General features: G+C 37.2%; 1 protein-coding gene and 1 non-coding gene across 10 annotated transcripts in view; one reads left to right on the top strand and one right to left on the bottom strand.

The window, feature by feature from the left end:
* The window catches only part of dmd (dystrophin), a 721,300-nt gene that overhangs the window by 497,068 nt on the left and 205,744 nt on the right, over window positions 1–18,488 (top strand). For 8 of the 9 annotated variants that reach the window (XM_088914984.1, XM_088914981.1, XM_088914979.1 and 5 more), the window contains one exon: window positions 3,636–3,862. The exons of the other annotated variant lie outside the window; for it this stretch is intronic. In XM_088914984.1, the coding sequence (XP_088771110.1) occupies window positions 3,636–3,862 (227 nt within the window). The remainder of the gene's footprint in view (window positions 1–3,635; window positions 3,863–18,488) is intronic. 9 annotated transcript variants of the gene reach the window in all.
* trnal-caa (transfer RNA leucine (anticodon CAA)) lies at window positions 12,198–12,310 on the bottom strand. Its single transcript has 2 exons — window positions 12,273–12,310; window positions 12,198–12,243 (listed from the first exon to the last, which is right to left on the bottom strand). It is a non-coding gene; the product is annotated as a tRNA-Leu (tRNA).

Genomic DNA, 18,488 nt, shown 5'->3' with positions numbered 1-18,488 from the left:
TAATGGTGACTTTCAGGCTAATTTTGACAGATGTTCCCAAGTTTTTTTATTCATGTTAACTGTAACAGTCTGTTATCTGAAAGAACACTTAAAAAGTATAAATGTATGAGGTGAACAAAAGTTAATAAGCTATGTTTTCAAAAGAACCTTTTCAGCTGTTTTTTTTTCATAAAAGAATAGTATTTTACCTACTGTACAGTATGTAAAACAAATTTTATAATTGGTTTTTTAAAGGTTTATTACCAATGTTGTGGTTGTGGAACAAACTGAAAGTTTATTTAGCCAATATGCAGGGAACTGTACAGTTTTTTTGTCTTTATCCCTCTAGGTAAAGCTTTGTGATAAATTATTTCTATTCTCTTTCTAATACATGTTATTCACAAAAGGGCCTTGGGAACTAATGTGAAGAACTGCAATGAGCTCTGTCCTTTGCATTTGGTAGTTGGATGGCAAGAGTTGAGTGGTTATAATGATACATACGGTAGTGTTTATTAGCCCTCATTCAAACGTGAATTTTATACGACGTTGTAAGTCTAAGAGTGGAGGAACACAAAACTAGGTAAAGAAGAAGAAAAGAAGAAAAATATTCTGTTTGCTGTCTTACCTCAGCCTGCAGCCACAGGCACATGTATTTGAGACATTAACCCAGCCAGTGTGAGTCATGCGGTTTGGAAAACTAACACTGAAAACAAGACCTGTTTCTAATTGTTTTATAATTATTCTCCCTTAAATCACAACATACTTTAAAACAGTGATAGCTCTTTATGCAGCTCTTCAGCTAATAATGCAGCATGCGACGTATTGCATTTGCATTTTCATTTCCACTTTCCTGGTGTTAGCTATCTTTTTTCAATTAAATGTGGCTTACTAATCTCTCTCATAGCTATTATGTTAGAAGGCAATCCGTGGAATTATGTTGAATACATTTTGGGAAAAACCATCAAAGTGTTCTCTGCTTATTGCTTAAGGCAAACGTATGTGTCCCTCATGCATAGAATGCTTTTAGAGTTTGGGGAAAAATAACATTAATAAGCAGAAGGTAGAGAAACTAATCTTGCTAGTGTGTTTTACAGTTCTGAATTTAAAAAGTTTTCTGAATGTTACTGAAGTTGCAAGTTGAGCAAATAAGATGTCAAGTATAAACGGTATAAAATGTATCTGTAAAGAGCAACAGATATGCAGTGGTATTCTTAATTTGGGAGCTGCATATGGAATGAATAATGCAAGAAGTATAGGCACTGGATACTGTATTTGTATTGATATCTTACACAATTTATCTGCACTACAGTTTATCACCAATACCAATAAGAAGCAGAACAAATAGGAGTGAAGGACCCATGAAGCCATATTAAATTTTGTTTCTGATTTGTTTATGTAGTACTGCTGCACATTCTCAAAAAAGAAATGTATGAATTCAACAGATCTTTTACGTATATACAGTACGTCTGTTTTGGGCATATTAGCTTACATTATAGTTTGTTACAAATTTTAATGAAATAACACTGAGGGATGGCACACAGGATAATGAAAATGTGTTGGCAGAACAGGAGTATGCTTTTTTTTTCATTGCTCCCTGTTTAACATCCTGTGGTGGTACTCTGAATTCAATCTCTCACCATTTGATTGGAGATGTTTCAAGGTCAAGACCCAGTTTTGTGCAAAGTTTTATTTTGCACTGAGGCTGACAGACACAAGCTGAAAGACAAACTTGTCTAATAAAGCTTTCAGATTCAATTTGCTAGCTGCACAGAGGCGGGGAATATCTCTGGAGGTCACCCTCAGCGTGTGCTGTGGTGCCAGCTGAGAGCATTATTAAAAACAGACGAGCCTTAAAATTGACATTGGGCCTCTGAGACCCAACAGGTGTATTAATATCATTTGAAGAGTTTGTCGATAACACCTATTTACACAGGAGACTCGCTTGTGTTGTGCTGTATACGCAGTAATGTTTCTATAAAAGAACAGATGGGAGGATTGATAGAGTGGCATATTGACAGAAGGATATCATTTAAATCGTTGTCAGGAGAGTGATTTTTACAATTCAGGATGTGACTAATTATTTTTCAAAGACTTTATTTAGCAGGCATACAAAAATGCAAATCATAGGTAATTGACTTAAATGTTTTTACAGATTTGTACAAATAGGAAACATCAACACAAGGTAAAAACAAGACACCACTCTCATCTGCATTATAAAAATATATAACATCATTCCACATTTTCAAAAGGGGAATCTCATGTTTTATTCCAAGCCTGGAACTTCCACAGAGCTGAACACAGATAGACATGCAAATAGACTGTCCTTTTTTTATTTCAATACAATTTCTTTAGTCTTAGTGTTCTTTAGTTTCTTTAGAGTGTTTTTCAAAAAATATTAAATAGTGTATATATGCCAACCACTTTTATTGTTTTATTGCTTTGATGGAAAAATCCAGTGTAAAAAACTATAATGAAACTAATTTTCCAGTGTTATGGAACAGTTGTTTACTACTTGGTGATCGGTGACTTGGTGATTGGTGATCGTATGTAAAACGCGTCTGGCATTCATTGTGAATTCACAAACATCTCTAAATATCTATGTCTGTTTTTGTGTGCAATGTATTTGTATGCATTATGTTTAAATGTCTTGACTTGGAAGAACAATGAAATGTGTTGATGTGGCCTAAATGTGCATCCACACAAGAAATACTCAAACACTGGAAAGAAACACTGTAATTAAAAGCACCTCAGATGAATTGCCTATTAAAGGTACATTAATATAATGCATGTGCTGTGAAAAGTTTTGACACAGTAAGTTGCACTACAAAACTGAATTTTTTTTGTACCTGGTACAAAAACTTTACTGCAGACATTCATCTCTCATTGGCTCAGCACTCAGTCACCTAAAACTGCTGGAGTACCTCATTTCAAACCTGTCAAATATGTCTTGTTGAGTATTGCAGTTTTTTCCACCTCTACTTTCTGTTATTATACATTGAACCGTGATCTTTTATGACGTTGAATGCACATCATAAGCGCAGAGACCTGCCATATTAAAATCAGATGTGCCAGATGTTAAGCTGTATGCTGATCACTGTAGACGGAAACGGTGCTCTTTCTGATGGCTTGGTCTATATGAGGAGAACAAAAGGGCTGCTACTTATTTCACATTTGCCAAATATCTTACGAGAACAATAAACAGTTCTCCAGCTTTTGGGTGTGGTCATCCTAAATGGGCAGAATCCAGATAAAACAAAGAAAGCTACAGTACCTTTGCCACTTGTGCTGAACGAAAAGTTCTTTGTTCTTTTTGGGCTTAAATCTGCACTGCAATCATGAGGGGAAATGTAATGTTTGAATTTATTTTAATGAAAGCACGATGTTGATACCCACATTAAATGAGCATGAACACTGTGAAATTACTTTCTTTCTTTTATTCTTGTTCTTTTACATTAGAAGGTTTTTGAAAAAAAACCTTTTTAAAAGACCCTACCGATGGTAATGGGCCATTGTAGCTAATGGATAGAACAGTGTAACCCAGACAATCTCTAATAGTTCTCTTTCAAGTAAGGTAACTAAGTGATTAGGGATATAAATGGCTTGTAACCTGTTCTTTCCTAATGTAATTAATTCTTTCCTTCAAATTGCTTCTATAGGTCAAACAGTTACCGTAGTGACACAGACCCTGGTTACCAAGGAAACCATTGTCTCTAAGCTGGAAATGCCATCTTCTCTGCACATGGAGGTACCAGCCCTTGCTGACTTCAATAAGGTTTGGGCTGAACTCACCGATTGGCTGTCTCTTCTGGATCACATGATCAGAACCCAGATAGTGACTGTGGGAGACCTTGAAGAAATCAATGACATGATTGTCAAACAGAAGGTATGAATACCATGAATATCTAATCACTAGTAAGTAATACCTGCATTGCTGCAGATCATTATATCACAGGCCTTGCATCTGTCTGTTTCTGCAATCTGGCAGACTATACATTTGCTTTCTTCAAAGCTCAGATCTTCTAACAGCACAGTTACCTTGCAGGTTTTTCATTACTCACAAATGCCAGGCCTTACATAAATATCTCTTAATTTACTCACTTATTGCCATGTATATTATTGACTTTCAGGTTCAGTTTCAGAATTTGTCAAAGCTTTGAAGAAACAAGTGAAAAACACAGCACCTAAAACATCATGATTTTTTTTTGTTGTTTTTTAATTCAAGTCATAATTTCTTTATATGAAGCTAAACAAAATTGCACTGGCCACCCTCCCCAGAAAAAGCCCCACGGGGACTGTTCTCTGTGGCAGTCTTGAACAGTATATTTTCCCTTACACGACTGATTGAAATGGAACTGATGTTTGACCCAGTTTACAGTGTGTTGTTTCTTTTGTGAACAATGATCAATATTGTCAGATGCTTGTATTTTAAATGGTACATTCCACTTTACAGATAATGCGGTGAAAATGTGAAGATATATATCTAGGGGAGACCTGTTCAGTATCTGCTGCTCTTATTTCTTTTGTTGTAGCCTTGGATAATAAAGCTCTTCCTTTCTTAGGAATGAGACCCATGTACAGTACCAAGCCAGCCCACAGTAATAACAGTAGGGCTCTTGGATGTTTCCATGTTTTCTTTTCTCAGTTTAAAACTGCAAAAAAGTATTTGTGGTATAGTGTGGCATGTAAAATGAGAAATGAAAACGGGTGCTCTCCGGGGCAGCTGGGCAGGGATGAGCCCTGATAACTCACTGGGGTTTTGTGCACTTGCTCATCAGGACAAAGTGATGGGCACCAGCCTGGTCTCATTGATGTGAAGAGGAGTGTTAAAGACATCATTAGCCTTCAGGTGAACTTTGCCTAAGTGCAGTGTTGATGAAACACCTTCCTGGGATGGAGCTGAGAGGGAGAGAGGGAGAGAGGCAGAGAGGGAGAGAGGGGGGGGGGGGGGGCTCTTCTCAAATCATGGAGAATGAAAAGACATTTGTTAAACAGGTCAGCCCAGCAATTTAGTTCTAAAAAAGTTGAATGGTGCCACACTGCCTGCTGTACTTGTTGGTCAGATCGGGAGGTTAAACATAAGATGGAGGACAAGCTTATTATTTGTTTTGTAAACAAGAAGTGGCTAGTACAGGACCACTCGTGCTGGCTCGTGGTTGTTCACTAATTTAAGTGTAAAATGTAATGGTGGTTAACCTGTACTTTTGAGAGGGTTTTGGGGTTTAACATTTTTCATCCTACGACTGCTACAGCTTAGCATCTGCGTCCTTTTAGATATGTTGTTAGTGATTGTATTGTTTTGTCCTTTTTTCCAGTTTTATTGTTAATGTAGTAGTAGCATATATTCATGGGCCCCAACTAGCTCTGTTGGCAGAGCATGAGACTCATAATCTCAGGGTAGTGGGTTCGTGGGGTTGAGAAACCGCTCACAATCTGAAGATTTGAATAGGAGGCTTTGCAGACAGTTTATCTGGATGTTGTAGTACCACCTTCCAGATACAGTCCATCAAATAAGATAATAAAGCAGAACACATTGTTTAATGTAGCTGAACTTAAGTGCTTCTCAAGAGAAAAACATGTAATTCAGACTATATATATAATGTATCCCATATGTATATATAAGTTATTGAGTTTATGCATGAGTTAAGGTACAGATTTCCAATGTTTTAAACCTAAAACTACCAGAGATTACAAAACTCTGGGTGCTGCCATTCAATAGTGGATGATATTAGTCCACATCTGAATGTGAAGTGTTTTTATAAATATACACACCATTAAGCACTATATACAGAGTATTTAAAGCACTATATCAATTTAAGGAATCATAATTTTTAACTATTATGACAGCAATAAGAGGGTACGCAGAGTGGTCATTTAAAGATGTTTTTTAGCCAAACTATAGAAACCCTATGTAAATTATCACATAGTGTGAAGTTTAATTCATTTGGCATAATGTTTTTTATTATATGAAATATCAGGAGAGCCGATTACAGAGATAGACAGTAGAGCAATGAAATGGAACAGGTCTTGCTGTGACATTTAGATAAGTTAAGGCAAGCAAGATACCGGAGCTATAGGCAATATTTTGTTTCTATTTAAAAGGGAATTGTGGCAGATCTCGATGTTAGCAAACATGTCCTTTTTTATTAAACTCAGATCTATTGGAGAGGCCACTGCATTAACAATAATGTCATACTGAGAAAAGCTAGGAGTTGCAATATTAGACTTGTTTTTCAGTAAATGACTTCTTGAACAAGAAAATTTGTCACAAGCAATTTTATCCCTCTGCCTGTTGGGTTAGGCATTCAGAGCTTCCCATGATGACATTTTTTTAAACATGTACTGTTACGAGAATTTTTTACTTTCTAAAATGGACTTGCCCCGTTCTTTCTGTTTTATTATTTGTTTATTAAAAGTAGACAATTTTCCCCACTAGAAGATGGCTTGGTGACATAAATTGCTCTTGAGAAACGTTTTCATCATTTGGCTAATATTGCATATTTTCATTCCTGCCTTCTTTTTTTCTTCATTTTCATTCAAAGAAGGAAAGATCAATTTGAAAATTAATTTCAAAAGCCACTGACAATATAACATTTTCAGTGTATGATAGTGCTTTACAAGAGCAAATGGCTTCAAGAGCAAGTGAGCTAATTTTATGAAGCATTTGTTCTTGATCAAGACTCTAAGTCTGATTTCGATTTGTTCCTTCATTTTATTAAAAAAGAAGTCCAGTGGCATTTGCTGTCAGACTTAATTCTGAATTATTTGAATAAAAGAGTACGAGGGAGTGAAGCCTGAAACAAGTCTGGAACATCCAATTATACAGTGGCACTTTTCTGTACAATATGAAAAGCACATTAGCATCACTAACAGAAATCATCCAAAAGTATAAGAAATTACAAATCAGGCCTCATATCATCGAAGAAGCTGAGAGAAGGAAAAATGGAAGATAAAACTAGACAAGACTGTTCACTCAGAAGCAGCCAAGAGTTGCACAGCTATAGGGGCAAGATGTAATCACTGAAAGAGGAGATGAAGGAAACAATTCAAGTGAAGCCAAGAAGCAGAATCCAGAACAATCAACAAGCTTTATTTATTTCGTTGAAGGTATTTTATTTTTTTTAAGTAAATGAACTAAAAGCCAATTAAAAAAAACAGACTTTAAAACTATATCATCTCTATATCTGACTTCTTTTTAAAGGTGGTGGTTTAAACGGTGTTCTTGTTTTCACTAGCAGTTTACATCATCATAATTGTCCCAATATCTGTGAGGTACCGTATCTCTTTAAAGTTCAAAAGAGTGTTTTTCAATAGGAGGGCCCATACTGTAGCTGTAACTTGTGAATCTTTCCATATTTAAACACGAAGATGTGGGTGGAATGGCGGGACCAGTTACAGCCGCGGGGATGGTGATGCGTACCCAAGCACAAGAGACCGGAGGGTGGCGGAAACCCGGCTGATTGAGGCCTAGGATGCCCCGGGAGAAAGGGAACGTGAAAACAGACAGGCGATAATGGAATATTTAATATCCAGCCGGCAGAGCAAGCAAGGCCCCAGCCGGTCAGCCAGAAAGTCTGAATCTAGTGGAGCCCAATGGTCCAGGAGATGTCTGGATTCCTGGCAGCCAAAGAGAGAGGCAAAGTGGCAGCCCCAAAGAAGACCGCTCATCCCTGCCCACCGTCTGGAAACTGGGACCCTCGGCTCTGGGACGGAGCTGGCTACCAAGCCCCCAGAAGGAAAGGGGGCCGGAGAGATCTGGTAGGCAGCCCTCCACTTAGCCAGGGGTGCAGGCCGGCAAACCCACCAGCTGGTGCGCGGGAGAGAAAAACATGTCTCCTCATGGCGCAGGTGTGCTTTGCCCCAGGGGCTTACTGAAAGCAGGGATCTCACCGAAACCAGGCCAAGCATGCGCCGTCATCTTGCTCTGCCAGGTGTCATTCTTTAACTGAGGCTCCTGGGTGTGAACAGAATCAGATGCCCAGGCATCCTCTGGACCAACTGGAGGAGACATCTGTGAGGGATGGGAGGCAAGGACTTGTCCTGAATGCTTCTCAGCTCTCAGAGCCCCGGGTCTGGGAACGGTCCCAGTCAAAACCTAGGAACAAGAATCCTCAGAGAGGCCTTCAGAAATTAAACACCTGATCTGTCAGCCTTTTTTGATGTTTTAGTTGTTCAGCACATTTATCATTGTATATTGGTGCAGTTACATCTTGCAGTAATGATTGATTATAAAGATACAGTTGAAACAGAAAACCTCCATAGAATGGAGGATCTTCACATGGAGATGCAGCTCAGATGCTATGGTGAAAAGACCTTCAGAGTGTGGAGCTGCTATGTGGAACACTAAGAAACTAAAAGCTCCTTGTTTCTCCTTCTTGAGTTTGTAGTATGCATTTATTCTGCTATCAAAAGTAAAAATATTTGTATTGCAGATAGCTGAAACATTCTAAGTTTATGATCTCCCCAGCCTACTGCATGTTCTGTTTTATAGTATAGTGTTTTCCTGTTTTTATCTTACATTGTCACCTCATAAAGAATGTGCAAATCCCTCATTTCACAGTATGGGAGAATTTAAATAATGCATGAGCCCCCTTAAGGATGTAGCTTCTGTCTTTCTCAGAAATACTCATTCCAAAGAAACTCACTAAGACCCAATATAAACAGGCAACGCTAATGCTGCAGAATGTCTCTGGATGAGCCACAGATCTTTCCTAGTGATTTACAGGCTGCAGATAGCTTTATCTCTAACACAGAAGAGCACAGGAGGAAAAAAAGCATTTTCAGTGAATGGTAATAGGGATTTTAATCCACCTTGTTAGTGTAATCAGCACAGGGCTATAATGAGATCATTTGTTATTTTTAGCAGAAACTTTTATTTGGCATCTTAGCAAAAAAAAGGGAGTGGAGGGAGCACAGAGAAGAAAAACTGTCTAGTTCAGCAGTCCGTTTGTGTTCTGGATTCCCAGGACTGTGAATAGGTTCATCATTCTCCTTGCTGAAAGAAAAGTTTTTGCAGCTACTGTAATTTCTGCATTTACAAGGAATTGTGCTATTAAACACCCTTTGTAATCACAAAAATTCTTTCTGTGGTTAAAAATGTCTCTTTCTCCAGAGGGGAAGCAATAGTGTGTCAGTGTCCTGGTCTCCAGCTGCATGTTCACTATTAATATGGACACAACTTTAAGTCAAACAGAATCTTACTATTGCTTTCCAAGATTAAAAAAAGAAAGATGGCCTCCGTAGAGTGTTTGCTGTAATGTGTATGTTTATCTTTCTTTCTGATATTTTGTCTACATTGAACACTTGATGTAGAAATTGAACCTCATTAGAGCCTCAAACCAAAATGCCCTCTCTTTAAATATTGCATATCATTTCACTTTTCTTTCTGTCTTAAAGGTTCTAAAATGAAAAATAAAATAGACTGTACTAGACTACTGTATTTCTTCATTTGGTTTATCAGTGTTTTTCTGAAGTATGGCTTTCTTAAGCCTTATCAAACGACAACATTTTTTCTAGGTTATTTTTATTAGAATAGGATTGCTATTTATTATCAAACGGCTAAGTAAAAAAGAATCTTTTTGGTTTTATGGAAATCATGTTCTTAATAAACAAATCTTGGTATACAGTCAGTATGAAACTTTAGTCCTATTTAAGCTAAACTGAAGGTCTTTGAGACCAAAGCCCTGCAATCCTAAAGTCTGTAACTATTTTTCTTGGGTCAGGTTCTCAATTTATTATCTTGTTTTTGCATGTCTTATGAAAATGTAAATGAGTTTCCTAATACTGTATATTAATTTTGCTTTGCTCAGCATTTGAAGGTTTTTTCTTCTCTGTAATGTGAGTGATAAATCAACAGTAAGGTGGGAGATGCTCTCCCAATCGTATCAGCGTTTTAAACGTGTACCTCTTTTCCTTTTCCTCTTTTCCTAAGGTGAGATTTAATGTGAAATTAGGCATGTTGAGTGCTGGGTTGACAATAACTGGTCTAGAAAACCATCCCATTTTCTTGCTTGCCTCTTTCTGTTTCAGCAATATCTTGTTTACATAGCTACATAAACTTTTATTTCCATATTGGGAAATATTGGGCGGCTGTGTTCAACAGTATATTATGAGAAATTCTTACTTTTTTTAAAATGTTCTTAATGGAGTAGTCTAGCTTATGAGTGCTAACAGCAGACGTATAACCTTTATCCACTAATCTACTGCATCACCGATGCCACAAATATCACAAACATCACATACCCTATAATGTTTCACTTTCCTCAATTAAAAGACATGGGTAGTTCTGGATTTTAACATTTCAATTGTCCCTCACTGTTCCAAAAAAGCAGTAAACATGCCTTTAGTTTAGTTTTTATTAGAAGTAACAGAGTTTTCACTGTCATTTCCACAAAGATTTTTAGAAAAATTAAGTTTTAACATATGTGCTAATGGTTCACATGGTTATTTTTCTAGTAAGTAGAATTCTAGTAAGATTTTCAAGATTGGAGATGTTTTAGTATTTTTTTCTGCCAATATGTACAGTATACTGTACATGCTGTACAGTGCATGGAAAAGAATACTATTCCAGGTGAAAAAATATTGTGTTTCAGTGGCTTTGCCTTTGTTTCAGCTGCTTGCCAGCTTCTGGTTGAACACTACAAACAAGGATGATCTATTTTGTAGAATAAATGCATGAAAAGAAAGGGATTAAAACCCTCAAATACGCTGTGCCTTCCAACACTGTAAATTGAATTTTCCTTTCCTTAAAAGGCTTTGGAGCAGTACTGAAGTGAAAAATGGTGTATGTGCTGGGGAGGAACACTCTTAGTGTAAATTCAATCAGGAATGAAATGCTATTATGTGCAAACATTCTCCTGGCTGGTACTGAGGTAATGGAGCATAGGAGATATAGATACAGATATGACCAAGAGTAGGAAAAAATACAGCATGAGTCTTTGAGGAAAACTGCTCTACTTAATGAATAGGGACCTTGCGTTATCAGATTATAAAACAGATTTAGGAGAATGACAGCTTACCTCTTCATTAAAAAGAAACTAAACCAAAGAAAGTTTGATTGATTCGAAAGTTTAAATTGTGAAAGTCAATACAGTGGAACATGCACACTGAATTTTAACTCAGCTGTTTTGACTGATAAAGAGATTTTTATTAAATTAAATTATATATTTCTATAACAGTTTTGACTTTCAAATTGTGCACATTTTCGCCCCTTTGAAGTGAAAATCAAACATTTTTTTCATATTTATCCTTAATTCTCAATCGAATAAATGGTCTGTATCTTACCATACAATATAAAACTTTATTTTTTAGCTGAGATATTCATTTTTTTCTGTCTGTGCCAAGATATTACCACAGGTAGTTAACAAAACCAAGCCTAATGGATGGCCATCATATTACAAGACTGTGAGAGAGCACTGAATCACTGCCTAGTGCTTTCTTGCTCTCCCTACAAGCCTATGGTATTGGTTAAACGCAGTTACAGAAACCTTCCAATTTCTGAAAGGCAGCAAGGAAGCATTCCATTGGATCTAAATACTCTTCCAAAACAACATACAGGACGCTGAGGATTATTTCTCTTATTTGCCATTATAACATTATTCTGACATGTTTTCCAGTTTTCCTACTGGTATACCACAACTGTAGTGTGTAGTGATTTTAATAATTTAAATAATGTCATTTGTCTTAAAAAGAAGAGACAATAACTTGATCTAACCCCCATATTCTGACGCCAGGTGTGATTGTTCAATTGGAACAAATTTTGTTAGTCACATATTTGTTTCCCAAGTCATGAAGATAATGGCAGGGTTCCTGTTATAATTACTGTATGGTCACTGGTCCGAACACCTTCTTAAACCGCTAATTATTAACATCTGTCTATTTGGAACAGGTTCATTCCATGCTGAAAGGAAAAGAAGAGACATAACATTTTGGCTAAAGGCTTCATAGCTGAAACGTTGTATCCCTTTTGTTTTCCTTTCAGCAGGAATAAACCATACCCCAGCTTGCTTTCCATGAGACACACAGACAGGGAGAGAAGCTTGGGGTCAGAGCGCACTGTCAGCCATTGTACAGCGCCTCTGAAGCAGCTGGGGTTAAGGGCCTTGCTCAGGGGCCCAACAGAGTAGGATTTCTCTGCTAGCTGCAGGATTTGAACCAGCAACTTTCCAGCCACAGGTGCAGATCCTTAGCCACAGAGCCACCGCTCCGCCCCCCAAAATGCTTGTCAGAAGCGGGATTTGAACCCATGCCTCCATTCGGAGGCCGGAACACCCATCACTCACGGAACGCATCAAAACCTTGAGTCTGGCGCCTTAGACCACTCGGCCATCCTGACAGCTATTTAGTCATTTGGTCCCGATATTTGATTCTAACGGAGCTTATGATATTCAAACACGTTGACAGTGTAGCCTTGTAAAGTACATGGGATGAACATCTGTGCACTTAATGATGCATATACTGTACAGTACAGTGCCCTTTCCAAAATATGTACAAAGTTGAGCCAGGAGAGTTTTTGAACAAATGGTTATGAACAGGTGCAGGTGAGCATAGTAAACCTTTTTGAAATGGATGAAAGGTTAAAATGTGGAGAACAAAATGACCTTCAGATACTCCACAGAACACCACTTCATCTGTGCCACATGGCCTGGCCTGGGCAGATATGGCCACCTCTGGAACTCACATCTTGTCTGTAGTGATGATGTAACAAATTATGGCAACAGCAGAATGGGTTCAGAGTATCACACAAAACCTTTTTTTAGGTGAATAAAATGCTTCTATACTTTTGGGTGACACTTCACCAAGCAGTATGATAATAACTCAAGGACTGAATCAGAAAAAAAAAGTAGAAACTCTATACTAGCTAGGCCAGTGTTCATATTTAAATCCAGTTCATGCATGCTACACTGTGAAGAACAAATTGAAGTGAGAAAAGCTCAAGAAGAGGAAAGCAGTCGAAGTAGCTGCAGCAAAGTATCTGATTACACAGAGTTTGGTCAACTTAGTGGGTTCTAATACAGTTATTGCCTCAAAGAGATATGTGATTAAATCCTGACTTCTCCGATTTGAAATGAGTGAATGTATCCTAATACTTATGGTCACTTCAAATCATTCGGTTGAACACAAATTGTGTTTTTGGCCTAAAATGACCCAATGCCTGTATAGAATTCCTCAAACATATTACATACAGTATATATTAAATTGTACTTATTCATATTAATCTCATAATCACAAATACAAAACTCTTGACCATGACCAAGCAAAAATGATACTTTTGACTTTGCTTTAAAAAAAACTTTTGGAGGGCACTGTGAGAACACATTTATACAGGCATGAACATACCTCTCTGTGGACATCTCTCTTTTTACTTTTTCATGAACAGAGGGGTAAAGATCAGAGCAGAGATCTCAAGAGAGACAGGAGAGCAGAGCTCAATTGCACAGAAATGTTGGCACTCCCACACAGACAGAAGCCTTTCATTGGGGTTCTTCCAGCTGTTTGTTTCAGCAGAGCTGGGAGTCACAAGGTGCTGACACTCGTTTCCACAGAGGGAGAGCCATTCCATTAATTCTTAAACAACAGGACACGTTTAGTGGCCCGTGACTTCACCTTCTCAGTAGGATCCCTGAATTTATCTCGTCTTGTTGAGGTAATGTACAATAATGAAAGAATGGATTGGCCCAGCTGTACCTTTTGGATTTTGGTTGGTTTTCTTCATCTGTTTTTGTGATTCTTGGCTTTGGCCTGTTAAGTAAAACAATCGATTAAAACAATGGACATTCATGTGATCTTCTATCCACCTATAAGCAGATAGCAGATAGCATTGGCAGTGCACTTAAGTAATTTAAGTTTTAGGATTGTTTTGAGGTTGAAATGAGAGTGTATCAGCCAGTTAAACATATTTAAATTATACACATTTTTAAATGCACATTCACAAATACACAAGCAGATGGAATCTGACTAATTCTTTAGTTCTTCTTTGTTGTCCAGCTATTTTAGTACAGAGCCTGTGTTGTTCATTGTGAACTTTACCAAGTGTTTTATATTGACAGAGCCAATCAGAACATTAAAAAACATAACAGTGTACTTTGAAATAAGTTACGAACTCAACAAGTGCCCAGACTATCACAGTAATAGAGCTTCCATAACAGGATAATTGTGGAACTCCTTACAGAAGAGAGTTGAATGATTAAAACGCCGAGTGCAATGATGGTCACCTGCAGGTTTAGATTGCTACACCAGCAGTCCCTGTGTGGAGCAGAGCATTGAAAATACAGCCAGAGGCAGTCAGCAGTCTGCTGACAGCCAGGGATCTTTTCCAACAAAAAAGAAGCAAAGAGCAGAATTGGTCAGATGTCATTGGTATTTTTTTCTTGTACATCAGACAACAAGGCAGCAGCTGTACTTTTGTATCCTCTGAGTTCATTTCATCAGGTCAGTGTCTGAATTGGGTAAGAACATTACAGGAGATTATCCCTTTGTTTTGGGGGATATCGTATTATGCCCTGATCTTCTATCAGACACAGCCTGTCTATCGGATACATCTGTTTGTACTCATTTGACCTCAGGATGCATACATTTTAATCTGACGTTGTGTGTGTATTAATGTGTACACCAACTGCACTCTTGTGAAAGGGATAGCCCCTAAAATTGTCAGTCATTTAACATTATTCCTAGAGAGTACTGGAGTCCAGCAGAGGTTTCTCACATTCTGTTTGATTGAATTTGAACTGTACTGATTGTATTGATGAGGTTGAAAATGAAATAAACACATCTTGTTTTACAAGTTTTACAAAAGTCAATCTGAAACGGAGCACAAAATGAGAATGACTCCAATTGTAAGTTTAAATAGTAAGGAAAATATGTCTACGGGTATAAAACTAATTGGATTTATTATTTATGTATTAGCACACAGGAAAAAAATGAAAATGATAGGAGGCCATTCAGTCCCGCTACCCCCTCGGTAGAAACAATAGTTAATAAGGAACAAGTAATAGGTTTATTCCATGCTGAAAAGAGAAGAGAGAAAGCACAATGTTTTGACTGTGAAGCCTGACACCTGAAGAAGGCTTCACAGTCGAAACGTTGTGTTTTCTCTCTTTCCTTTTCAACATGGAATAAACCTATTACATGTTCCTTTATAGACTACTGTGCACATGCTGATGCAGCTACGCACCTGAACTACAATATTTGATAGTTTATTTAATAACAGAAATTAATAGCAAGACATTTTTACACGGTTCCCGATCTTGTTTAGTCTCAGTAAGCGAGATATACAATACCTACATCTAAAATTACAATGTCTGTTGTACCTTCAAATATTTTTTTTAATTAAACACCACATCCACTCAAGCAGTAAATGCAAAACAGGGTATTTTGCTGTTGTATCTTATTTTGGTGAGGTGCGTTATTTGAAGTTGTAATATTCCAGTTTGGTGTTTATATCACATTCAGTATGTGTGGCCCTGCCCTATTTTGAATGTGCATGGTGTCTTATTCATGAGATGAAATTCATTTTATGGAATTCATCTTGAAACTGACACCCTCTACATCTTAATCATTAATTTTATTCATGTACATGGTACAAAAGAAAAGCTTTCCTTTTCAAGCCGATGGGCGCAGAGCACATGCAATTGACTTTTTGGCTTGGAAATGAAAAAGGCCATTTTAATCCCAAAATGTAAATTAGGAGTATTATCACATATACTGTTGTAGTTATTCAGAACCCATCAATGTTCTAGTTGCTGTGAAACTTTCACAAATGAATTAAACTTTCATGCAAAATGGGCCTGCTTCCCCTGCATCTATTTTGCATCCAATTTCTTAATAAGAAATGTTTATAATGTTGTACACTTATGAAATATTCCAGGACAGCAATAAAATTCTCGCAATTTCCATCAGTTCAGAAATTCATTAGCATATCATTATGGCAAGTACAGACGTAATTAATCTTTCAGCTTCTGTGATTGCATTTTACCCTTGGAAATAAAAAGCAAATAAGTTTCTCTCTCCCTCTCTCTTTCTGCTGTTTCTGCATTATGCAACACAAGGGAATAACTACTTCTTCCAATGACATGAAAATCAGGGACTCTTTATATCTCTAATTTGCAGCTTTGTACCAGAGTGCATACATTTCTTATTTAATGTCCCAAGAAGAATTAGAGAATTTTTGTCTGAGATAAACTCCCGGATGGCAGAAGTGGGACGAATCAAATTTAAATTTAATTTGAAATTTAAATAGTGTGCAGATTCATCAATCACTTTGGTTTTAACTCGAGATTTAGAAATGTGCAGTTTTGGTCAACGAGATTTTTTTAAATGAATGATTTTGGAGAGACTGCAGTCAATCTCACCCTCACAAAGACGACAGGCACTATTTATTAAATTGAATGACAAACAAAATGTACTGTACCCTTTATCAATACATGTATCGACTATTTTTAGGGAATGAGGAGTTTTTAGCTTAACTATCTTAATAAAAAACTGCAGACATTCCCTAAACAATTTGCACAAAGGGCAGCAGACCAATATTTTTCTAAGAAGATAGAGCTTCATCAGAGCATCAGAACCCACCTACTGGTTTTTAATCACACAAAAGGGCAGCTGAAGACATGCAGCTGAGGAAGCTTCATTAAATCAAAAGCCTTAGCTCTTTAGGAACTGTCTCATCAATGCAAATGCTCTTTTCATGATAAAAATCTTCAAGTCCAAATCACTTATCATATCATCCCACCCTTCTGCTTCCCTCTTCTAACACCTATGAAGAGCATCTGTTCCAGATTAAATCAAAAGGCCACATCTCAAGGATGATAAATATTTATGTGTGACAATCTCCTATATTTTATACCACTAAAATAACTGAGACAATAGAGTGAACAGGGTAAAAAAGAGCCAAGTTGTGAAAAATACACAACTAATTGGCTGTTGTGGATCGGGTGGGTATGACAAAAATAATTGGCAATTCCGAATTCAAAAAAAGATCAACAACAGCAACAGCTGTTCAGTCAGGAACACTCCATCATTTACCTTTGGAAAGCAATGTGCAATGTGAAAAGAAACCTACTTGAAGTTGCCTCTCAAGTTTCTTTTTAACAACTAACGAGATGGATTGGTTAAAAAAAGTATCTTGCTGTTCTGAAAATAGTCCAGAACAGAGAGACCAGATACAAGGAAATAAGAACGAGAGGAAAATCAATGCAAAGAACTCGAATGAAAAGAATACAAGTAGATATGAATACAAGTATAAAAACTTTTCAAAGAGATTTACAAAGTCTACCCATTGGACGTCTTCAAGGTCAACAATGAAACATCTACCCCAGGAAACACAAGTGGAAACTTGGCTTTTAAAGCTAATTCCTGGAAGACATTTTTACATCATGAGTGTGAAACAAGCTTGCTGGGTCGTGCTGTCAACACAGATACCCTAATTTCATTCAAGAGAAGGCTGAATCAAATTCAAAGATTCATTAGCTGCTGATAGGCCAAATGTCTCATTTTTGTTACCTTTTGTATGGCCACTTGTTAACATCTTGCAATTAATTGCTGTTTCCAGTCAAATCTTGAGAAACTGTAGTAGCAATAAAAATAAGACACATTTTTCAATTTAATTAGACCACTTTAGACAATTGTTGCTTTTTTATTTTTTTTTCCTGTGGAGCAAAATAATTTGCACATTAAATTTAATTTCAATCGCTGAAATTTTGAAAGTCTTTATCACTTAAATGGTTGTTATGTTTTTTTCTGATGAATGATGAGTGAATGCAGAGGTAGAGCAGAGCATATGTTCTTAAAAGATGAAGTAGAAAAACTAAAAATACAATGGCTCTGGTGATGAGGAGTTTTTCCTTCTTTCTCTCTACTTTTTATAGTGGAATTAATTTCTGGTTTTTCCTTTGCAGCTTGCATAGTGACGCAGCTCCCCACTCATATTATTAAATCAGAAAGTCTTTCAGTCTGAAGTCTTCTTTTTCTTCTTTAAAGCTTTACATTTGTAATGTTGCTGTTGTTTTTTTAAAGTCGCTTCAGTTGCACTACTCTGTTCCTGCACATTTTTGTTCAGCAGAAGCCCACACAAGCTTACTGAGACCTAAACATACCAGCATGATCCTCATCACCAGCCAAGCTTGGAATACATAATGTGTCATAAAATTGCTTTGGAAGTGTGTTATACTAAATAGCTATGCAAATGTATATGATGTGCTAGACATACAAATAATGACTGACATTTCACACTGCCATCTGTGGATTCACGCTCACATTTGCTGTGTGCTGTGCCAGAGCAGAGCAGTGTCGGCTCATTAGCAGCGTCCTTTTGCTGTCTGCTTTCACACTGAAACAAAAGTGGTCCAGCATGCATTCAGCTGCAAACAAATTATCTTTGCGCTTCTGCCTTGGGAAACGCTGTGACCTATGAAACATCACCATAAAACTGAAGTTTAATTACTTTTCCTTCCTTTTCTTTTTTATGAATGAGCTAAAATGTGCGTTTCATCAGGGATAAGCCCTGTTGCCCCGTT

The sequence above is a fragment of the Atractosteus spatula genome, chromosome 4, assembly GCF_055471065.1.
Source record: "Atractosteus spatula isolate fAtrSpa1 chromosome 4, fAtrSpa1.hap1, whole genome shotgun sequence".
Taxonomy (NCBI): domain Eukaryota; kingdom Metazoa; phylum Chordata; class Actinopteri; order Semionotiformes; family Lepisosteidae; genus Atractosteus; species Atractosteus spatula.
Note: the sequence above shows the minus strand (reverse complement) of the source record. Positions and strands in the feature narration are given on the sequence as shown.